At 35.7% G+C, this 23,253-nt stretch overlaps 2 protein-coding genes across 6 annotated transcripts; both read right to left on the bottom strand.

Moving 5' to 3' along the window:
• Positions 1-1,769: 1,769 nt before the first annotated feature.
• On the bottom strand, positions 1,770-19,355 carry LOC306848401 (putative ATP-dependent RNA helicase DHX37). Of its 5 annotated transcripts, none has more exons than XM_079382929.1 (28): positions 19,303-19,355; positions 18,704-18,858; positions 16,585-16,751; positions 16,375-16,487; positions 15,941-16,295; positions 15,050-15,198; positions 14,877-14,969; positions 13,914-14,010; positions 12,809-12,922; positions 12,628-12,729; positions 11,670-11,784; positions 11,479-11,577; positions 11,218-11,279; positions 10,156-10,300; positions 10,000-10,076; positions 9,181-9,413; positions 8,981-9,092; positions 8,785-8,891; positions 7,373-7,561; positions 7,172-7,296; positions 5,809-5,925; positions 5,529-5,701; positions 5,329-5,443; positions 4,302-4,439; positions 4,061-4,155; positions 3,293-3,366; positions 3,116-3,213; positions 1,770-2,081 (listed from the first exon to the last, which is right to left on the bottom strand). In XM_079382929.1, the coding sequence occupies exons 2-28, from the start codon at positions 18,807-18,809 to the stop codon at positions 2,005-2,007; spliced, it is 3,447 nt and encodes a 1,148-aa protein (XP_079239055.1). In that variant the 5' UTR covers positions 18,810-18,858; positions 19,303-19,355; the 3' UTR covers positions 1,770-2,004. The 5 variants fall into 5 exon arrangements, with proteins under 5 accessions (XP_079239055.1, XP_079239059.1, XP_079239056.1 ...); XM_079382933.1 differs by having other exon boundaries at positions 12,628-12,711; positions 12,899-12,922; positions 19,303-19,339; XM_079382930.1 differs by having other exon boundaries at positions 19,262-19,311.
• A 352-nt stretch (positions 19,356-19,707) lies between these two features.
• Positions 19,708-23,000, bottom strand: gp1bb (glycoprotein Ib platelet subunit beta). The gene is made up of 3 exons (XM_079383360.1): positions 22,910-23,000; positions 21,264-21,617; positions 19,708-20,335 (listed from the first exon to the last, which is right to left on the bottom strand). The coding sequence occupies exons 2-3, from the start codon at positions 21,602-21,604 to the stop codon at positions 20,053-20,055; spliced, it is 624 nt and encodes a 207-aa protein (XP_079239486.1). The 5' UTR covers positions 21,605-21,617; positions 22,910-23,000; the 3' UTR covers positions 19,708-20,052.
• Positions 23,001-23,253: the final 253 nt, after the last annotated feature.

Genomic DNA, 23,253 nt, shown 5'->3' with positions numbered 1-23,253 from the left:
GTTGCGGTCACACTTTATATTAGGTGGCCTTAACTACTATGTACTTACATCAAAAAATAAGTACAATGTACTTATTGTGGTCATATTGTATTGCAAAACACTTTTGCTGCTATTAAGGTGGGATACGGGTAAGGTTAGGGACAGGTTTGGTAGTATGGGTAGGTTTAAGGGTGGGTTAAGGTGTAAGGGATGGGTCAACAGTGTAATTATAAATTTAACTACAGAAACTAATTACATATGTAATTACATATAGGTATTTTTAAAATATAAGTACAATGTAAAAACATGTATGTACACAATAAGTGCATTGTATCAAATGATTAATTTAAATGTAAGTACATAGTAGTTAAGGCCACCTAATATAAAGTGGGACCAATGTTGCCTTTTAAAACGGTGCCTAGAGGCTCTACAGAGGGTTCCGCTGGTGTGGCAAAGTGAAGAACCCCAAAAGGTGCCAGCAGGAACCTTTAGTTTTTACAGTGTAGGTGTTATAAAGAAGCAAATAAGGCACTTCCAGGAAAACTCCCTCCATATTTGTGAGCTAGTGGTAGTTTGGTGTATTATCCACTTATCTTACCAGTCCGTTTCTGGTATTTCAGTCTTTAATACTTTATCGCATTTCAATTTGATATATAGTGTGGAGGAGGGGCTGCAACACATTAACAGCTCAAATTATTCTGGGTAGTACATGATTATAGGCATCCATCATCATTTTAGTAAGGGAATGGATGTCATTTCCTCTAATTTTCCTTTTTTTATTGCAGTAATTCCCTTAATTGGAAACATCTAAAGTCCAAAATCATCCTTTAAGTCCTGGAAACTTTTAATTCCACCCTTTGTAAGTACACAGCACAATGCTGTTATTCCCCTCTCCTTCCATTGTTGAAATATTGGATCTTCCCTTCCTGGCTTGAATTCCTCATCATGCGTAATCCAACTAAATATTCCAATCTCTTTCTCCAATTTGAAGTGTTTGACAATAGAATGCCAGATCTTTAATGAAAATGTTACAACTGGGCCCAGTTTGTCTTTACTATGTCCATGAATTTTGCTCTCCCCTATAAAGGACTGAACTTGAAGATCCTGGATATTTGTTTCTATGTCTTTCCGTTTGGTTATGTAGCTAGAAGTACACCAGTAAAAAATAGGACGTATTTGTGCGGCATAGAAATAATCATAATAAGAGCCATACCACCTTTTTCTTTAGGTGGAGTGTTGAATAGCGCACTCAGGGTCTTTTACCACCCCATATGTACCTGGATATTAATTTATCCCATTCACAAAATTGCTTGGGTGGGATTTCCACTGGGATTGATTGAAACACAGCAAATATTAATTTTTACTCCTCTTATCCTAATCACTGAAGGTCATGGGGTATGTGGACCACCTCTCAATATCGCTCTTTATATTATTAGTAATTCGATCGTGATTGGCCCTGTACAGTTTTGTTAAGTTGTGTATGATTTTTTTGATTGCAGCTGATAACAAATAATCTTTCATATATTTGTTAGATGTATAATAAGGTTCTTCACCTTCACCTGTTAGTGGCAGTTGATCTTTCCAGATAACGTAGCTCTGACCTACGTTAGATTATCACTTTATTCCTTTTTCATTTATGGTATTCATTTAGTAGTTATCTGGTTAGATTAACTACTTGTCTATCGTTTGTTAATAGAATGTATTTTATTACACTTGTGTCTGCTGATAATGTTAGCAAACACTTGCTTGTGTGTTAAAGGCCAGAACAGACAGTATGGAGACACAAGGTTGTTTAAAAACAAAGGAATTTATTTGCTCTGGTGTTCTGATCTGAAGATGTTTACAAAAGTCAGATGCGGCCATCGTTTTACACTGGAAGTTTTCATTTGTCCACAGACTTTCAGAGGAATTCATCCGTGTGATGGCAGAGAATGAGGCACAAGCGGGAAGATCCTGTTCATTAAAAGTCTTACGCACGCGTGTTCTGCAGCGTCTCTGATTAAACGGGCACTGTGCGTCCGTGTGTCAGATCGGTGGCCAGACTTTACTGACCTCTGCATGAAGAGACTCTGGGATCCACTGACAAAACGCTGACAGCAGATCTAAAAAGGAGACATAAAGCCATTTTTGTCTCTTTCAACACTTCGGATTTTATCAAATGTATTTCTGTCAGAGCTTAAAATATAAATCCTGATATTTATCAGCATTTGGATTCAATATATATCCAATGCCATTCAGAAGCTTAGGGGCAGTAAGATTTTTAAATGTTTTTGAAAGAAGTCTCTTTGTGCTCACAAAGGCTGCATTTATTTGATGAAAAATACAGCAAAAACAATAATAATATTGTAAAATTGTATTACTTAAAAAATAACAAAAAATGATTTTCTATGAAAAATAAAAGGTAATTGCGACTAATTTGTACATTTTGTCTTGCAATTCTGAGTTTATATCTAACAATTCAGACTTTGTTTCTCACATTTCTGAAAACAAAAGTGAGAATTGTGAGAGATTTTTATTTTTTTATTCTATGGCAGAAACAAACAAAACTAACAGAATTCTGTGATGTAATTCAGAATAAAAAAATGTCAAAGAAAAAAACTTGCCGTTGCGAGTTCATAATTCGCAATTGTGACTTTTTTCTCAGAATTGCAAGGAAAAAACTCAGGACTGCAAAATATAAACTCACAATTACCTTTTTTTTTATTATTATTATTAATTTTTTTTAAACAGGCTCCCATAATGTCATATTTGAATATATTTTGAAGTGTAATTTATTTCTATGATCAAAGCTGGATTTTCAGCATCATTGCTCCAGTCTTCAGTATCACATAATCTTTCAGAAATCATTCTAATTGTTGACTTTCTGATCAAGAAACATTTCTTATTAACTGAAATATAAACCTGACATTATAAATGCCTTTACTGTCACTTTTGATCAATTTAATGCATCCTTGCTGAATAGAAGTATAAATTTCATTCAAAACTAAATCTTACTGACCCTAAAAGTTTGAATGCTGGAGTATCGTGACAGGTTTGCATTGCATGGTCTGTGATACAGTAGAATCAATCGCCACATGGTTTTCCACTAGATGACCACAAGGAAGTATGAACCTGAATCATATGCATAGCAACTTACATTTTTCATCTTTCTTCCATGCAGCTTCTAAAGACGTTCTGTTGTCCACTTTCTCTGCCGCCAGCGCCGTCAGAAGAACTTCAGTCCGTGGCTGCAGCCTGAGATCAACGGCAGGAGATTATTCAACAGTAAGTATTTACACTCCGTACACAAGTTAAAGAGCGTATTAGATCTTACCTGGCCCACATCTTCAGCATGGTGGAGGGTGACGACAGTAAACATTTGCTGAACTGTTGAATCTTGGGACAAACCTGCAGAAATTCATACATCACTTTCTGCAGCAACACCATGGATTACGAATATGGTATCATGAATCATGAATATAGCATATTTCAATTTATGTATTTACACTGCTGTTTAAAGTTTTGGGTAAGTAAGATTTTTTTTTGACTGATAGATATTAATACTCTTATTTAGCAAAGATACATTAACTTGATCAAAAGTGCCAGTAAAGACATTTATAATGCAATTTCAAATAAATCCTGTTCCTTTAAACTTTCTAATTATCAAGGAATCCTGAAAAATTCAATCTATCACAGTTTCCAAAAAATATGAAGCAGCACAACTGTTCAAAGCATCACTAATAATCAGAAATGTTTCTTGAGCAGAACAAACATTTTTCAAATAGAAAACATTTATTTTAAAACTAAAAACTATTTCTCAGTATTGGTGATTTTACTGTATTTTTGATCAAATAAACGCAGCTTTGGTGAGCAGAAGAGTTTTAGTAAATGGTAATGTATTTATTTTGCAAGTAGCTGTGTAATAATAGGGATAAATATACATTCAGTCATCATTATCTTGATTATGGTCATTACATTGTTTTGTTCTTTTTCATAATGATGAAATTTGCCATGGTTTTACACTGGTAGAACGAATAACTGACATTTCCATCTTGTTTTGGTTTGACACCCACATTTACACACACACACTCATAAATGTCACCTGGCCCTCCAGGAAAAACTTTGCAAACAGTTTGTAACGCTCAAGGCCCTCTGGGTAATCCATCTCAATGGCAGGAAGCTTCCAACTGACTCTGTCTGCGGAGAGAGGCACACCCACGTTCAGACTAACACCCACATCATGTGACTGTAATTATACACACACACACACACACTGCGGCACTAAAAACAAGAGCTGGCTTTGAACTCTGTCTGAGGACAGGAGGACAGACAGGTGCTCTTACAGAAGGTGCTCTGCTGATGACACTTCACTCGGCCGCTCAGTGGGCAGTACCAGGGGGCGGGGCTTTCCTCCGGAGCGCTGAAGTGACAGTATTGTGGGAGGAGCTTCGGAATCCATTCGGCCTGAACGGCACAAACACCTGCATGAAACAAAATGGAAAAACATTTTTTTTACACTTGTGAAATATAACAAATGTATCATTTAAATAGAGCTGTCATTTATTTTACAAGTTTTATTTTTTCAAAATAATTGAAGTGTTTATTTGTAATTATTTTAGTAAAGATTATGTCAAATAATATATATGTGACCCTGGAGCACAAAAGCAGTCACACATAGAAATATTTTTACAATTTAATATAACTTCTCTATTTTATAATATTGTGAAATGTAATTTATTTCTGTGATCAAAGCTGTATTTTCAGCATCATTACTCCAGTCTTCAGTGTCACATGATCCTTCAGAAATCATTCTAATATACTGATTTACTGCTCAAACATTTCTGATTATTATCAATGTTAAAAACAGTTGTGCTGCTTCATATTTTTGTGAAAAACATGATACATTTGATTAATAAGTCTTAAATGTCTTTAACTGTTTTATGTCACTTCTATTATAAGTGTAACACAAAGACACCTTAAGTCATTTATTTACAAAGAACATGTATTCATATGATAAAATGCATGATTAATTTGTTAACAAATATTGCACTGGGTACAATGTAAATTATTTTGGTCTATTTTTTGGTCCACTATGTGAGTCCATGTCCACTTCTGAATAAAAGCCTAAATATGATAATAATGAAACTATTAAATAAATAAACTTAATTGTTATTATTAACTTACCTAATTATTAACCAATTATTACGCACATTATTCTTACAATAAATATAAGAGTTCAAAGTTTATACCGACCATGAGATTTTGCACAATTTTGATCTCTTTTTGAGACACACAAACTTGTTCATAAAAAGTGCATTTAAAGGGCAATGTGTAGAAATGCACTGATTTCACGTGTAAACACACACACACCTCTCATGTACATCTTGGTGGTCTCCATGATTTCCTGATAAACGACAAACTCTGGAAGTGTCTTATGAAGGGCAGATGATGGGTGAATGAACACTGGATCATCCAGCAGAGGAGTCTGTAACACACACACACACACACATATAAATCTCTATGACTTCTGCAAAATTCAACTGCAAAATCAGAAGCAATCTTCCAGGCACCTTGTAGCCGTTCCTCCATTTGGGGTCGAGCAGCTCCTCGGCCTGCACTCGTCTGGCGATGTGATCTCCTAAACCCGCCAGTACGATCTGCCGTAAACACAGCACCTGAGACTCTGTCGGAGGAGCCATCTTATTATCCATGTACATGCCAGCGTCAGAGCACATGGCATTCACTGAGACAGACAGAGAGAGAGAGACGGACGGTTCAATCATGCACAGGCAGGCACAGACACAAAATAGTCACCGAACAGAAAAAACACATGTATCTTCATGTATGTACCTGCATTGGTCAGCTGTCCTCGTAGTCTTCGGATTTCCAGCATGGCTTTGTACCGAAGCCCGTTTTCCTCACAGAACTGCTGAGGGCAGCCCGCAAACTCACAAGCACCAACAGCCCCTAAACACCCATCAACATCCCAACATTTACACAAACCACACAAGCTAATGACAGAAACATGCATAGAAGATTTGCCATTTTTAAAAGATCAGCAATGACCAATTCATTTCAATATGATAAGAGTCAGATGCAGGACTTTTATTTTGCCTCTGTCTCTGTTCAACAGCTCTGTCTAATAATAGAAATGTAATACTTTTATTACAATTACATTTTATTTAGTGCTGTCAAACGATTAATCACATCTAAAATAAAAGTTTTTGTTTACATAATATATACTGTGTATATTTATTATATTTATAAAATACATAATATAATTTATTTTCAAAATATAATTTTGAAAATATTTACACGTACTAAATACATGTATATATTTATATTCATATAATTTAACCTAACCCTAACCCTTGCGTGCACTGTTGATATTGTTAGCTAAAACTATTATTAATTTGAACTATTAATCATTTTAATTTGATACATTTAATTAACTGAAAATAAAATAACATATAAATATTAGATGAAAAAAAAGACAAAAAAAAAAAAAAGAGGAAACAATTTTTTTTTAAACTTTTGAAATGTTTTCTTGGTAAAACCATTAAAAAACGTGTTACTTAAAATAAACAAATTAAATAATAATAATAATAATGATGTATATTTATTATAAACTTAATAATTTCAGCTATTATATTGTATCAGCTAGCTGCCAAAGAATAATTTCTCATTTTCATTTAGTTTAACTTGATGTACTAAATTAACTAAAACTGAAATAAAATTATTTAAAAAACTACACAGACATAAAAAAAACAAAAAAAAACACAGCAAAATTAATAAAACTTTAAAGGAAAATGGAAAATACAAAATAAAAACTAATTCAAAATATTTAAAAAAAATTTGTATCTCAGGGATACTAAAACAGCACTGCAGCTGAGTGAAATTAATCATTTTAAAATTAAGTACTAAAATTACTAAAATTGAAATAAAAATTAATTACAAATATAGAAATATTAAAATAATAATAATAAAAGGACAAAGTACATAACATTACTAAGACTTCAACTAAAAATTTAAACTGAAAGCATAAAATAATTAAATAAATAAGCCAATTCAAAATATGAATGAATACTATAATAGTATATAAATAATACTAAAATATCAGGAAAGGTTTCAGACGATATAAATCTTGAGGAGTTTTGACATTAGACCTGAATGTCTGAATATTTGACATCAACATTCGAAATCAAACTCATACCCAGCAGAACCATCAGATCTCCCAGCTGAAGCGACTGTCCCTGACCGGCCCATAACCTCCTCATCTGAACACATCTGGCTTTCTTCCCTGCCATCTTAGTGGTCTCCTCCTCGCTGCCCGCAGGCCTGAGAAACCCAGAGACAGAGTGAGCGCTAATGTTTCCTCTGAACTGAATGAATGTGCACGTGTTGTGTGAATGACCTGTCGTAATCCTCAAAGATCTCTCTGACGGTCATGGCGGCCACGATAGTGATGATATACGGCATACAGCCCTGCTGACGGCCTAGCGCCAGCATCTTAGCATACCGCGGTGCTACGGGAAACGCGGCCATTGCGCGGCCCAGAGGAGTTATGGGACACGACAGACGCGCCCTCTCCATCTCACCCAAACTACAGCAGAGAGAGAGAAACAGGTTAAGAAAGAACGAACCAATGAAAGAAACTAAAGACTAAAGCTACAAGACAAGACACAAATGATGATCTGGTGGCATTTAACAACTTTGTGAAATACTTTGCAGCAATCACATGTTTAATGGGTACAAAGCACTAAATTTAAATGATATTACAGATGACTGTCAACGTTTTGTGGAAAATCAGTTTTTATTATCAATTTATGGGACCTATAGTTCACATTCATGTGGTTATGAACTATTTTGAATACATTACAATAAATACAGTCTCTACATATTTTTTAATTATACAATATATCATATAAATATTATGAACATATGTGCACATTTAATGACAATTTTTCAGGAACATATTTTATACATTGTATTTACAGCTACACTGACATGCAACAAATTAAATCTGGGTTATTATAGTAGCTAAAACTACAAATAAAACTAAACCGTTAAAAAAACATTTTTGATACTTAAAATAAATATTAACAGAAAAAAAACAAATTCTCATTTTAATTTAGTTTAACTAAAAAAAACGAAAACTGACATAAAACATTTATAAAAACTAAAAAGATGAATTTAAAAGAAACAAAAAATTTAAATGGCAAAAACGCACAACTAAATCACTCAACTTAAAATTTAAATGAGAACTGAAAATTTAAAAATAAAAATGAATTCAAAGTATTAATAAAAACTATAACATTCTAAAATAACACTGGGCTAAATAACTGAAAAATTATTATTTTTCAACATTTTATGGGACCTGTAGTTCATATTCATGTGTTTAACTATTTTGTTACATGAACGCATAACAATAAATATATAAATATTTTATACATAAAAAAGATTAAACATAACAGTGATAAAGAAATAGTTTATATCACTTGTTTTGTAATCTTTTGCAAATATGTGCATATTTAATAAGACAATGCACAATGTCATCATTTTACATTGCATACCAGTACACAGGAAGGCTGTGACATTTCTGAGTTTATATTATATATAAAACATTTTAAAAAGCATGTTTAAAACTATCAAATTTGATTACATTTTAAATGTGTATTTTCATACACCAGTGTATATTTTTAATAAAAGCAACCATGTCATTCTAATTGCTTGTTAATTTCCTTTCACTTCACTTGCAGCACATAAAATGGATCAGTTAAAGGAATGAGTGACGGATGAATAAAAGCGAGGAGAAATGGGCCGTACCGTCCGTGTCGAGGCGGTTCCTCCAGCGCTCCCAGAGAGATTAAAAGCTGTTCGGCAGAGATCAGCGTCTCAGATGAGGGAGGAGTCGGGAACGGGAAATTCACAACCTAAACACACACTATATAAATAAATAAGACCAAACCCAAACCTGTCATGCTTGTGTGTAATAGTTCTTTAGCACATGATGAAAGGAAACCTTTTCAATGTTGAGATCTTTCATCTGAAGGACGAGGTCATCGACGGGACGCCGTGTGATTTCAGCCTCCGAAAACAAACTGAAATCTCCGAACACAGCAGACGAGTAGAGCCTATGCACACATGCACAAATATTAAGTTACTTTAATACCACATGCTTCCAGATCTTCCTCCAAAACACAACAATGGTCAGATTCTGACCTATAGCAGTGACCCGGCTCCGTTCTGCCTGCCCTTCCTGCCCTCTGATTGGCTGAAGCCTGTGAGATCCAGGTGACCTTAAAGGAGGAGACGCCCGTCACTCGGTCATAAAACCTCTTCTTCACACGACCGCAGTCCACCACATACTTGATGCCGGGGATCGTCAGAGACGTCTCGGCCACGTTAGTCGCCACGACGCACAGACGCGCTCCAGCGGGAGGAGGACGGAAAACCTGAACACACAACACATCTAAACGAGCTGAACACTACAATAACTGTCACAAATGTTTTCATTTTTACATGTCTGAGGGTTGAGGTCAATCTAAAATAGAAATAGTGCATCTGGCAGCATTTTACTATTATTATTTTTTCATTATCATCCATCTTGATTATGTTTATTTATTTATCTTTATAAATGTTGAATTTGGTTCTGTTCAGCATTCAACCACTGTTGTTTATTTGTGCTTTATAAATAAATGAATTAATTCACTCATTTCAGAGTAAGCCCACAAAAAATTCTGAATTTGGAACAATTTTTCAAATTGTCAGAAAATAGAAAGTAGTTCAAAAGCTCTTGTTGATTATTTATAAAGAGACATGATCAGACTAAATCCTTGGATAAAATGTAAAAAAAAAAAAAAAAAACTAAAATTTAATTATATATAACAAATTACTTATATTATTAATTACAGAAAATAATATTCATTTATACTATACTATTAAATAGTTTCTATTGTATTGTAATCAAGTAAATGATGTGTGGAATACACTTATTGGACAATTGCTCTGTTACTCCAGGTACTAAAGTAAGGCACGTACCTTTGCCTGCTGCTCAGGAGCCAACAGCGAGTAGAGAGGAAGCACATACAGCGGGATGGACGGGTCGGCCTTCTCCTCTGAACACAGCACACACACATTAACACACATCCAGTCAAGCACAAATGAAGCACACCTGCATATGTAAGAGTCTCTCACCGTGATCGGCCTCCGGATGATCTCCCAGCTCCAGCTCCAGGTCTGAACCCTCATTATCATCCTCATCAATGCCGGCCTGACGATCCTCATCACCCTCGTCCACAGGTAGAGCCGAGTAACTGTCCAGATTAATCTTCGGGAGCGACTGAGACAGAGATCGTAACCGTGTTGAGTTTACAGCACACTTCTTTCACAAAATATACTGGACACTGCATACTAACAATGTTCTCAAAACACTAGCACAAGTCAAAAGAGTGTTTTATTCCTTAAATATTTTAGTTGGATATTTTTTTTTAAATGTCAGTACTTGTTTCAGAACATTCAAAAATAACGTTCCCACAATGTTTGCAAAATGTTAAAACGGAATGTTCCTTTAAAGGTGGGGTATGTCATTTTTCAAAAACACTGAGTTGGGGCCAAGAACCAAAACAAACTTGTAGCCAATCAGCAGTAAGGGGCGTGTCTACTCATGATGCAGAGGAGAGAGCGTTCTTCTCGATAGGTAAGTAATACCGTGTCTACACCGGACGCGCCGCAACAGCTGAAGTCTGCCTTCACTGGACACGATAAAGCGACCATTGAAAATCATTTGAAATGTGTGTCAGCATGTCATAAATAGAATGCAGCAGCAGTTTTTTGTTGTGGATTTGTCGCGCCGCACAGCATCCAGTGTAGGCAGCATCACTGATTATAATGACTTCTATAGTATTTTTTATTCTATAGTATCTATAGTATTTTTTTTGCAACTTTCACGTCCGGTGTAGACACGGTGTAACATTGGTTTTGCTTTGTTTCACATATGTGTGGGCCGGAGCTATCAAAATAGGGGCAAGACCCTTTTGAGGTAGGGGCGTGTTTGTTTTGGTGATTTCAAATATCAACATTGGCTACCAGAAATCACTTACCCCACCTTTAACATTTGCATTAAAAAAAAAACACTGCAAACATTTTAAAAACTAGATGTTTTCAACATTCAGAAGTAATGTATTCATAACCTAATAGAAACGCAAGTAAAACCTTCTTAGAATAAATGTTTGTTAGCTGGGATGACAGTTATCATACCACATTCTTCTTTTTCTGTGCTCTTCTTGACTTCTTCAGATCTTCTTCTGTTTCCATTGAATCTGAAAGGGCACACACTTCAGTTTTTAATATTTGGACGGGTGCTTAACCTTTTAAGGGATTGTAACTAACATTTAGATACAAAAAATACAATGTATTGTGTATGTAGATTTTAATAGCTACTTATGTATGGTTAGTGATTCCTCAACAGTGATTTTTTCAGTTACGCATAACAGTGCTGTGTGAGATGTGTCTGTGTACCTGTGTGCTCTCGGTTGGGTCTGTAAGGGAAAGCCTTCCTCAGTCTGCGACACACAGAATGAACCTCCGCTTGACCCGTCAGAAACACCAGAATGCCACCTATAACAACACAAGGGTTTAGATCCTTGCATTCATGCATGCATGCATCTGTGTGTATCATTTATCTTTGCTTCTGTGTGTGTTTAACCGACCTGGCGGCAGCATGCGGTGAATCTTGCAGATCTTACGGAAAGCTTCTCCAGTGTAGTCGTCCATTGGTGTGCGTTTATTAAAATGAACCGTGACCGCAAACTGACGGGCCTCCACCTATACACACACATATACAGTGTTAAAACGGTCATACTTGACAACACTATTTTTCTTGATCATAACAGAAGTTATTTGCATATAGAAGTGTCTTATAGAACACAGAACAATCCCCTAACATTAGTATTTGGTTCCTGATAGTGTTTGTTTGGAATTACATAATAATGTTCCAAGAATACTGTTTAAAGTTTTTTATCATAATCTGCAGAATACACACATGACGCCTTCATTTGTTTACTACCGTTTTTCATTATACATTTGTATTAAATCATAAAAATTCAAACGGACAGAATTTCAGAAAAAATAAAAAATTTCATAGTTGTAAAGATTATACGGTTGTAATAAATTATTGCAATAAATTATTTATTAATAAGTTTCATGAACTGAATTAATTAGACATGCTTTTAGAATCCAGGAAACTTCAAATGAAAAACTATAAAAAATAGATTTTAGGATTTCATAGGTCCTTAAAAATGTAATTTTTATTCTACTTTAAGTAAATTGTGGTTAAATTGGTTCCTTATTTTCAATAATTAGACATGTTTTTTGATTACTAAAATTACATTTAACAATTAAAATGGAATCTATAAATATTAAAATGGAAAAAACAGGATCCAGAAAAATTGAAAAAATAATAATAATTTGAATTTGAAAAAATAAATAAATAAAAACGGGGAAAAACTGAATTCATAGGGCTCCAAAAATGTAAATATTAAATTTTTTAACCTGAAAATCTGAAAAGTAAACTGCAATTTGGGACTCTACTTCATGCCAACTTCATGTGTGATAATGACGTGAACATGTCACAGAGTGAAATAAGAACAATGTAGACAAATCAGACACCTTGATAACCGGTGGAGGAGTTCGGAAGAGTCTCTTGTTCTCAGTGAAGTCCTCCACACGCAGCGTCGCCGACATGATGATCAGCTTCATGGGTAAGCCTTTCTGTGAATCAGAGATCGCATTATAAACATGTCAGCCACACAGCTTTAACCTGACCACCATGCATGTTTATGTGGGTTACCTTGTTGCGGAGTGGAACGATGCGTGACAAGAGGCCGATGAGGATATCAGTGTAGACGCTGCGCTCATGAGCTTCATCTATGATGATCACGCTGTACTTCTGCAGCAGGAAATCCTGCAAAAACATGCATCATGACAGGGATATTAAGAGAGCAGCAATATACTAATGGCTCACTTGCTATATGGTACATACAGTGGTGGCCAAAATGATTAGAACACTAGTATTTACTACTAACCAGCTAAAAAATGGTTTTACGTCAGTTATTTCTATCTTTTGCTGTAGTGTGTCAGTAGGAAATATCAGTTTTCATTTTTTGCCATGAATTGTAATAATCCAGTGAGATTTTTGTGCTCCACACTGATCTGATCATCATCCAGTCTGTCAGAAACAGAATAATAAACATAAATAGATTTTCTTTATCAGTTAACTTCTATTAACTAGGTTTGGTGAGCATCCTTTGCGTTTAAAGCAGCTTTTGCCCTCGGTGCACTCGCGCGTAGTTTTTCAGGAGCTTTGCAGCTTTCTTGAAGAATCTGGCCACAGTTCTTCTGGATTTAGTCTGTCTCAGTTTGTTTGTTCATGTCATTCCAGACAGACTGGATGATGATCAGATCAGATATCTGTGTGGAGCACAAAAATCTCACTGGGTTATTACAATGCATGGCAAAATAAATGTTTGGAAATGTAAACTGATATTTCCTACTGACACACTACAGCAAAAGATAGAAATAACTGACCTGAAACCATTTTTAGCTGCTGAAATCATTTTGGCAACCACTGTATATATATGGATATGCTTTATTACTTGATAAACATAGGGTTAGCTGAAACCTACACAAACAGGGTTGGCACAAGCTTATTTTTATGTGCAGTGCATGATCTCTGACCCCTGGTGAAATATAAACACTGAATACATCATGTTTACAATATATTTGTTTACATAATCTTTGAGGAACATCCAGGGATGTCCTTTTTTTATTTGAAAGATGCACAAAAGCTTTCTTTGAGAGTTAGTGTGTAGACTTTGGTCATTTAAGTATAATATAGTAGGTAAAAATAATGCATAGCATGTAATACAGGGTGCATGTTTGTGCATGCGTGTTACCCTCTGAATTTCTTTCAGCAGGACACCGTCTGTCATAAACTTGATCTTTGTGTTTTCTGTCACATTCCCCTCGTACCTGATCTGATAAGACACCACCCTGAACACACACACACACACACACACACACACACACACACACACTTATTTCAGTTTACTTCAGTTTGGCATTAAAGCTGCTTAGACTTCATGCAGGATGTTTGTAAAAGGTCTAAAATAACTGCCTTCATGCACACAAACACATCAGGACAGAAGGATAAACAGAGTAGGCTGAAGTCAACATCAAATACATTTTAAGACTAAAAATACCTGTATAGCTATTTGGATGAATCAAAGCAGTGCAGAAAAATAAATATCACGGTTTCCAAAAAAATATGAAGCAGCACAACTGTTTTCAACACTGATAATCAGAAATGTTTCTTGAGCAGCAAATCAGCATATTAAAATGATTTCTGAAGGATCATGTGACACTGAAGACTGGCGTAATGATGCAAGAATAAATTACATTTTAACATATATTCCAAAAGAAAACAGTCTTTTAAAATTGTAATAATATTTCACAATATTACTGTTTTTACTGTAATTTTGATCGAATAAATAACTCATGCTCAGATGAAAAATGCATTTGATTGGACAAGCTTATGCATAAACATGCACTTGTAAACATGTTGAATTATATATGTGACAAATCTTAATATCTGCAATGTACCTTTAGATTAATGAAGAATGAAGAATCGCGATAATGATTATTAATAGAAATAACAATAATCTGTCTACATTTAGGTTGATAATATATTTAATACTATAATCTGTTGTTATACAAGCAATAGGCTACTCAAGGCTGTTTGGCACAGTGATTTTGATATGTTTGATATGGTCATGTCGAGCCTAACAACACCTTTTAACCGAGCTAACATCACTGTACGGTCACATTTGGCTTATTTGTTTACTGCACAGATGTCATACCCGCTGGGTAAATTCATCTCTGTGGCAACACGGTGAGACATGCTGATCGCCGCCACTCTCCTGGGCTCCGTCACACCAATAATGCCATCCGAGCTGAGAAACAGAGAAGCAAACCATGAGAGACAGACAGCACAGATCACACACAGACAACGGCTCGTCGGTTGTGATGTTACCTGGCGTATCCCGCCTCGTACAGGAACTGAGGCATCTGTGTGGTTTTCCCACTGCCTGTCTCTCCACACAACACCACACACTCTTTTTCCTTCACCGCCTCCATGATGACCTGCTCCTCTGCCAGGATCGGCAACCTCAGACGAGCCTCCTGCAATTACCATGAAGAATTACACCCGGAATCCAAAACCAACGGCCAAATGCAAGTAAAACTGCAAAATCAAACGATAACTTTATTAGGAACGGCAAAATCTGAGTTTACAAGTGAACGGTGCTTCAGAAACAAATCGGATCTATGTGAATCAAACCAAAATGATTCATAACCAAGTGAGAACATGGTAATAGGTCATTATAATAGGTAACATTGTGTGCATCATATCTCTTCATAATTAATTATGATCAAAAATTAAAACGCATTTTAATATTTGCAGATTCCATTCTCATTATGTGTTTTAATACATTATACTTTTTTTTTAAGTATTACAATGCATTCAAACTGTAGTTACAATTATTCATGAGATCATGTGACGCATTATAAGGTGCATTACAAGGCATAATTAATGCATTAAGACTAGTTCAAGTGAAGTGATCATATTTGTTCTTTCATCATCATCATAATCTACATTTATGTGCTGTTTCCCTGTGGTCAAAACTGAACATTTCAAAACCTGGATTATAATGCAATATAATATATGTGAAACATACTAAACTAAAAAATACATAATTAAATAAGGGAAAAACTCTAGTTTGCAGTCCCTAAATGTCTAAAGTGACCACTTTTCATCAGAATAAGCAGCAATGTGGTCTATATAATATAATATAATGTATTAAGTGTATAAAAACACTAAAACTTCTCCCACTCACACACTTTAAAACCAGTCTGGTTCCTGTACCTGAATCTTCGCCAGTCGATCCACGGGAATAAACACAGCAGGTTTACAGTCTTCCTTCTTATGCGTTTCCTCTTTTACGTCTTTATCTTTCTTCTCTTCCTTAAAATCTGTTTCTTTCTGTTTGGCCTCCTCTCTCAGCACCTGCGGCTCTTCTGTGGGGTTCTTCTCAAGTGTTTTTTCCTCCTCTTCCTCAGATGAGCCTGAGCCTGAGCCATCATCCTCCTCTGATGACTCTGATCCCTCTTTCTTCTCCTCCTCCTCCTCCTCCTCCTCTCTTCTTCTCTTTCTGTTTGCTCCACTCACACTGCTGATCCTGACAGTGGTTGAATCCCCATCCTGATCTTCTTTCACAGACCTGCAAGCACACACAGTGATGTATTTTCAGTTTTTCAATATCGACTAGTCAGAGTCCTTAGTACGGTTAGATCTCTTACTCTTTGGTCTGGTAGAGTCTGTGTCCAGTGCCGAGTTTAGAGGTTGTGTAGAGCAGTTTGAGCTCCGGCTCGGGCAGCTGAACCTCAGCTAGTTTAGATAATATATCGGCTCTCTGCGGAGAATGAGAAACATCAAAATTACTTCTATATAACAAACAGAATCAACTAAACCCTCCAGATGCATCAATCTCACAGACTCTCTCTTCTTACATGGGTTTTTTTCTCTTTCAGCTCCAGAACTTTCTCCAGGTTCTTCCTCTGCTTCTTTGTCAGGGCTTTTTTCTTGGCTACAGGAAGGTCTACTTTTTGTTTCTTGGTTTTGGTGGCAGACAGAACAAGAGCGTTGCAGTCGTCTACACCTTTAAGCATGGCTCCATCTGCACAAAATCACAGTACACAATAATAAGCTCCAAAACACACACGTTTATTACACATATTAAACTGCTGAAAACAACACGCATGTGTGAAAGTGCAGCTCTAAAGCTGCTATGTGATACTTCTATAGTACTGTACCATCATAAAAACCATCATCTAGATGATTCAATGGGCATTTTAATAATTATAATACGATTTAAAATTTAATCGGAATTAGCCTTTGTTTACAATAACTAAAATTACACTCCAGGGCAAAAAAATGGGCCAAGCCCAAAATGGCTAAACACTAAGCTTTTAATGATCTTAAGCACAAATTACCAAGAATTAATCAAATACACTCTTGTCTCAGAAAATGGTCAAATGTGCACCATCAAATATTTAGCTTGGCCCAGGAGTATATATGCAATACCAGTCAAAAGTTTTTGAGCAGCAAGATTTTTTATGTTTTAATGAAAGAATTCTCTTCTGCTCACCAAGCCTGCATTTATCTGATCCTGAAGTACAGCAAAAACTGTAACAAAAAATATTTCAATATTACTGCTTTTGCCGTTTACTGGATCAAATAAATGCAGGCTTGGTGAGCAGAAGAGAATCCTTTCATTAAAAATGTATATATGTATATATATTTACACTATAAATGTAGTGTATTTCTATTATAGTTTTTTTTTAAAAGATCATATTTGTTCTTGCATCTATGTATCATCTATTATCACCATCTGCATTTATGTGCTGTTTTCTGTTTCCCTGCGGTCAAAACTGAACCTTCACTGAGAAAAACATTTCAAAAGTTTTATTATAATATCATATAATTATTGAAAACACTAAAACTTAATGAAAATAGTAATAATAGTAGCAGAGATAATAATAATGTTTTGTGGCCATTTGAAATTATTTTTCTAAATGATTTGAATGAATTGAAACTGATATATATAATTGAATAACAAAAACATTCACCTGTAAATATGCACAAAAATTGTTTAAATCATTGCCAACAGTGGATTAACAGTTTATAAAAGGAGTGTGTTACGTCTAAGGACGTATTTTGCTTTGTTTTTCTCTCTCTCTCTCTCCCTTTTCTTCCCATAAGCAGGAGGTAATGGCTGCCAGCTGATTCCACTGACTGGTGATGTGATGGCAGGAGGAGGGGAAACTATGAGGATTGAAGCGGCACCATTGCACTGCGCAGGGTGTGTGTGTGTGTGTGTGTGTGTGTAGGCTGCGTCGTGAGGCTTCTACTCTCAACCCAACAAGCTTTATTAGTGGTTATGTGTAATATATTGTTGATTGGTTTCTTTGTAGTGTTATTGTGTTAACACTCTTGTGGTGACTGAGGCCTACGACAAGAAATTTGGTTTGGAAGTTATTATCTGTTTGTATTTTCTTTTGTTATTTATGAAGTTTAATTTATGGGGAATATGTTAGTAGAGAGGTGGGTGCCACTTTCTTTGTATCTTGATTTTCTCCTATTTATGCTAGTTAGGGTATTGTTATTGTATTTGTTTCCTTTTCTTTGTTTTAGCTTAGTTAGTCTCAGAGGTTTTATGTTTGTTATTTTGGCCTTGCCCCCTCTTGAAGCTTCAAAATCCATAACTTTAAAATAAAAACTTGTTTCTTGATATTGAGTTGATTGTTTGCATTTGTTGGGAATTGAACCTTGCTGCCTCCACACATCACTTTTTAATTCTGTTACTTGTTCCCCTAACTCTAGACTAACTGGGAACGTAACAGAGTGTTATTTTAAGTACAAAATAATTTGAATTGTCCTAAATTAGGGTAATTTACAGTGAATACTACATTTGCCTTAATTGTTGCATTTAAGTAATTTTGCAATTTGCATGCAATGCATTTTTTCCCATGCCTGTTATTATATGTTAAATGAATGGTTTCTGCCTCTTATTGCATCCCTATAACAACAACCTATCTTGCAGAGCTTGTGATCGCGCATGCATCTCACCTTGTATCTCCACCTGCACATCAGTCTGTCTGTCTGCAGCAGCTGTCTGCGCACATGTGCTCTGCTGTCTGCCTTTCCAGTTGTGTTTCTTTCTTAATCTGCCCATGGCAGAAGTTTACAGCTCCAAACACAACCCTCAGAGATGTGAAGGCAATCTGTCAAGAACATGACAAGAAACTTCATGCAGGGGTCACGAAAACAAAGTCAAAAATACTAATAGTTCTTAAATAGGCTTCATTTTATTCAAGCAAATATTTGAGGCGAGTCTTAATTTTTACATCGATACTGTGGGTTTTCTTAACAGCTACTGCTGACAAACATCTTTTACCAATCGTTTGGGCTAATTCGAGTAAGTTCTGTGTTATATGAGATATAGAGATCATCTCTTCATATCTGCTGCTGGATCTCAGTGTTTATGCTGCTCGAGATCAGCTAACAAATTAACATTCATTAAAAACTTCAACATCACTGACGCTGATAGACTTCTACGTATCAAACATCGATTATATTAATAAGGGTCGCTTCTCACTTTATCCGCACAAAATAAATAACTCTAACCGATTCATGTCTCACACAGTAACGTATTTGAAAAGACTCACGTGTTGACCCTGTGGTGATGTTATGCAACCTTAAAATGAGTCCGATGCACTTCAGCAGCGATGAAAGGTTCCGGGATTCGTGTTTCCCCCCGGACAAAACATGCATAAAACGGCTTCTACAAACCCACTGCAAAAGTTTTATTTAAAGTATAATACCTTAAATGCAATTAAAATAAAGTACCATTAAATATGAAGTGTCTGTATGTTTTTTTTTTAGCAAGTTCGCGAACTTCCGGTGTCCGGTCAGAAACATATTATTCATATTAATAGCCTTATTATATTTTTCTTAGGCTATATTTTATATGTTATATAAAGCCTATATTATTTGAAACAAACTTTTGTACTGTTAAGTATAGCAACAACAACAATAAAAGTGACGACAGTAATAATAATAGAATATCGCCCTCTGTTTTAAAACAAAACTATTTTATTGAAGCAATAAAAAGAAAAGAATATGAATAACAAGAACACATACACATGCACCTGTAAATATGCACCAAAATTGGCTAAAGTTTACAAAAGTTGGTTGTTTTACAAATAAAGCAAAAAGAATGGGATTTATTCCTTATTTTCCACATTTTTTACAGTAAATATTACATTTGGTTGTCTAAACTGCATGAAGCATTTTTATTGCATGCCTGGAAAATGAGATAAATTCAAATTCATTTTAAATCAAACTGAACTGTGCAAAATGATTACAATGAAACTGAACACAGTTGTTTGTTTTGCTGTGGTTCGTGGCCGTCTCTCCTAGATGCTCCTGTCTTTCAGCGAGATGTATTCATTCCTCCGCGTCGCGTCGTCCTCCGCAGCCAAACTCTCCGCCTCTCGGCTGAGCCGCTCAAACCGCCGGAGGAAGAGGATGACAGAGGCCAGCAGGAGCACCTGCACTGTGATGAAGATGAAGAGGCTGATCTGAGAGGCCAGAGCCAGATTACACAGCCAGTAACGACAGGAATCCAGCAGCTCCTGCTCGGACAGATACACGAGCAGGCGCCCCCGCAGGTGAGCAGGAGAACTGCAGCTGACGTTCCTGAGAATTCAAATAGATCAATCTATTATCCTTTTTTCAATTGTAATACCGGATCAGATGTAGTTGATAACACTTTACAGGTAATAATTCTTCTTAGGAAGTTTCATGTACATAAAGCAAAAATAATATCTATTATTACTCCCTCTATTAAAGTTAATATGTGACCCTGGACCACAAAACCAGCCATAAGTGAGATTTGCATCTCACTTCTCATGAAAGTGCATCATCTGAAAGCTGAATAAATAAGCTTTCCATTGATGTATGGTTTGTTAGGACAATATTTGGCTGAGATACAGTTATTTGAAAATCTGGAATCTGAGGGTGCAAAAAAATAGAAATATTGAGAAAATCACCTTTAAAGTTGTCCAAATGAAGTTCTTAGCAATGCATATTACAAGTTTTGAAATATTTACAGTAGGAAATGTACAAAATGTCTTCATGGAACATGATCTTTACTTAATATCCTAATGATTTTTGGCATAAAAGAAAAATAAAATAATTGTGACCCATGTATTGTTGGCTATTGCTACAAATATACCCCAGCGACTTAACACTGGTTTTGTGCTCCAGGGTCACATATATATTATGACTCATTGATTTCAATTACTAGAAACAAGAAATGTATGTCTCTAACATCAAAAAATGTTATTTGTAAAATTGAATATACCATCCATGATGTATATTAGTTATATGCATCCCCCACTTTTGTTTGTGTTCTGTTTGACATCAACTCATTCTGAGAAATATGTATTGTATTTAAAAGGTAAAGATACAAATAGGTAATAACATAAACTCGTTGATTTTTTCCCCCAATAATCTGAAAGAAGACCATCCAAAATTTCAAAATTGACCAGAGCATGAAAAAACTATGCACTGATAATATAAACAATGGAAAATCCCATCTTTAGTCTCTCATCCGCACACTCACTGTATGGAAGCGGGGTTGCTCTGTTTCAGCAGCCATCCTCTCAGATAAAGGATGCCGCAGTCACATGACCACGGGTTTCCGTGGAGAGCGGCCCGGCGCAGGGCGGGCAGCGAGTCCAGCAGGCCGGGGGGCAGAGCCGTCAGGTGGTTGTCGTTCAGGTGGAGTGTGGTGGTGTGTGGAGGGAAGGACGAGGGCAGGCTGGCCGTGGTGAGGCCACGTTTACTGCAGTCCACCACACCTTCCGCGCAGGAGCACACCTCCGGACACCGGAGCTGAGCCACAATCATCTCACTGCCCAGCACTGACAGCACCACCTTCAACACGAGCGCAACACACCGCATGCCAGCACACACACTGTAGACAGACCACAAATCACCATCATGTTCCTGCTCTCACTGTGAGCCATTCATCAGAGCAATGCATGCACATGTTTTCAGTGCCAGATATCGGCTGCTTCCATGTATGGAGTACTAAACTGAATAAACAGAGATGTTTACGCTTATCTGGAATTTCAAGAGGAAGCAAAGGAAGCAAGAAAGACAAAGATAAAAAAAAGTATGGGATGATACAGACTTGTCATGGTCTCAGTATAGAGGAAAAACTCATTACATACGAATCGAATGCACATTTTTAGGTTGAAATTGAATTGCAAAATTACAACAAAAATTAATATATAATATAATGCTGACAAACAAATACTAAAATGTTATTGGATATTGCAAAACCACGGCAATATCAAGTTTTTGGCATTTACAATCATTTTTTTAATACTTAAAGCAATGAATATACAATGGTATCGGTAACACTTTACTAAAAGGTGTCATTTGTTAACATTAGTTAATGTATTAACTAACATGAACAAACAATGAGCAATGCATTCATTACACTATTTATTAATCTTTGTTAATGTTAGTTAATGAAAATAGTCGTTTATTGTTAGTTCATAGTGCATGCGATTTTAATAATGCATTAGTAAATGCTGAAATTAACATTAAGATTAATAAATGCTGTAGAAGCATTGTTCATTCATGTTTACTAATGTTGTTAACTAATGAACCTTATTGTAAAGTGTCACCACAGTATTTCATCTTATTTTATTATTGTATTTTTTATTTTACCATATATTCACATAAACTGTACACATCACCACACTATTATTAGTCTGTAAATGCATCTGTAAACGTTTATTCTCTCTCTCTGCCTAACAGATTTTTTTGTACAATTTTATTTTTAATGCTTTAATTTTATTGTTATGTTTCTTGTTATATTTGGATGTGTTCCAGAAGCTTTCCCAATAAAAATTCCTTGTGTTTGTGATAAAGATCTTTTTATTTTATATATAGCTCTATTTATTTTATTTTTTATTTTAATCATTAAAAAGTGATATATTCCTCAAATTGCGACAACTGGCAAAAATAAAATATAAAATAAAAACCTTGTGTTATTTTGATCATTTTAACCAGCAGCATGTACTCTACTGTGTGTGTGTTTACCAGCCCTTTAGTTCACTGAGGGTCCCAATGGGTGGAGAGCAGAACACATTAGCAATATTTAATTACCAGCTAAATACATCAATGCACAAGTCATTTTTAAGTTACAGAACTAATGCATATATTGTGTAATTTGTTTAGATGTGAAGTTCTTACCAGCGTCACCAGCGTGTCTGTGTGTCAGTATCAGTCTGAAGGAGCGTTAAGACCACAGCATCAAACACAGCTGGGTCACGCTGATAAAACTACCTTAAACACACACGCCGCCCCCTCAGAGCAATGTGTGACAGGAAGTGGGCCGCACTTTCACACTCTGATACTGGCACATCAGAACCGCTCAGTTAAATTCCCTGCATTGGCCAGAGAATGAAGAGCACAGGAGTCATCCAGTATCTGAAACAGACAGCATAACACATCGTGCATTTAAACAATAGAAGAATTACAAAGCCCTGCATCTTCAAAGAAAAAAATTCTGCTGATTTTCCAGAAAAAGGCCTAAT

The sequence above is a fragment of the Barbus barbus genome (genome assembly GCF_936440315.1).
Source record: "Barbus barbus genome assembly, chromosome: 28".
Classification (NCBI taxonomy): domain Eukaryota; kingdom Metazoa; phylum Chordata; class Actinopteri; order Cypriniformes; family Cyprinidae; genus Barbus; species Barbus barbus.
The sequence above is the reverse complement of the archived record's forward strand: the minus strand, read 5'-3'. Positions and strand labels throughout refer to the sequence as shown.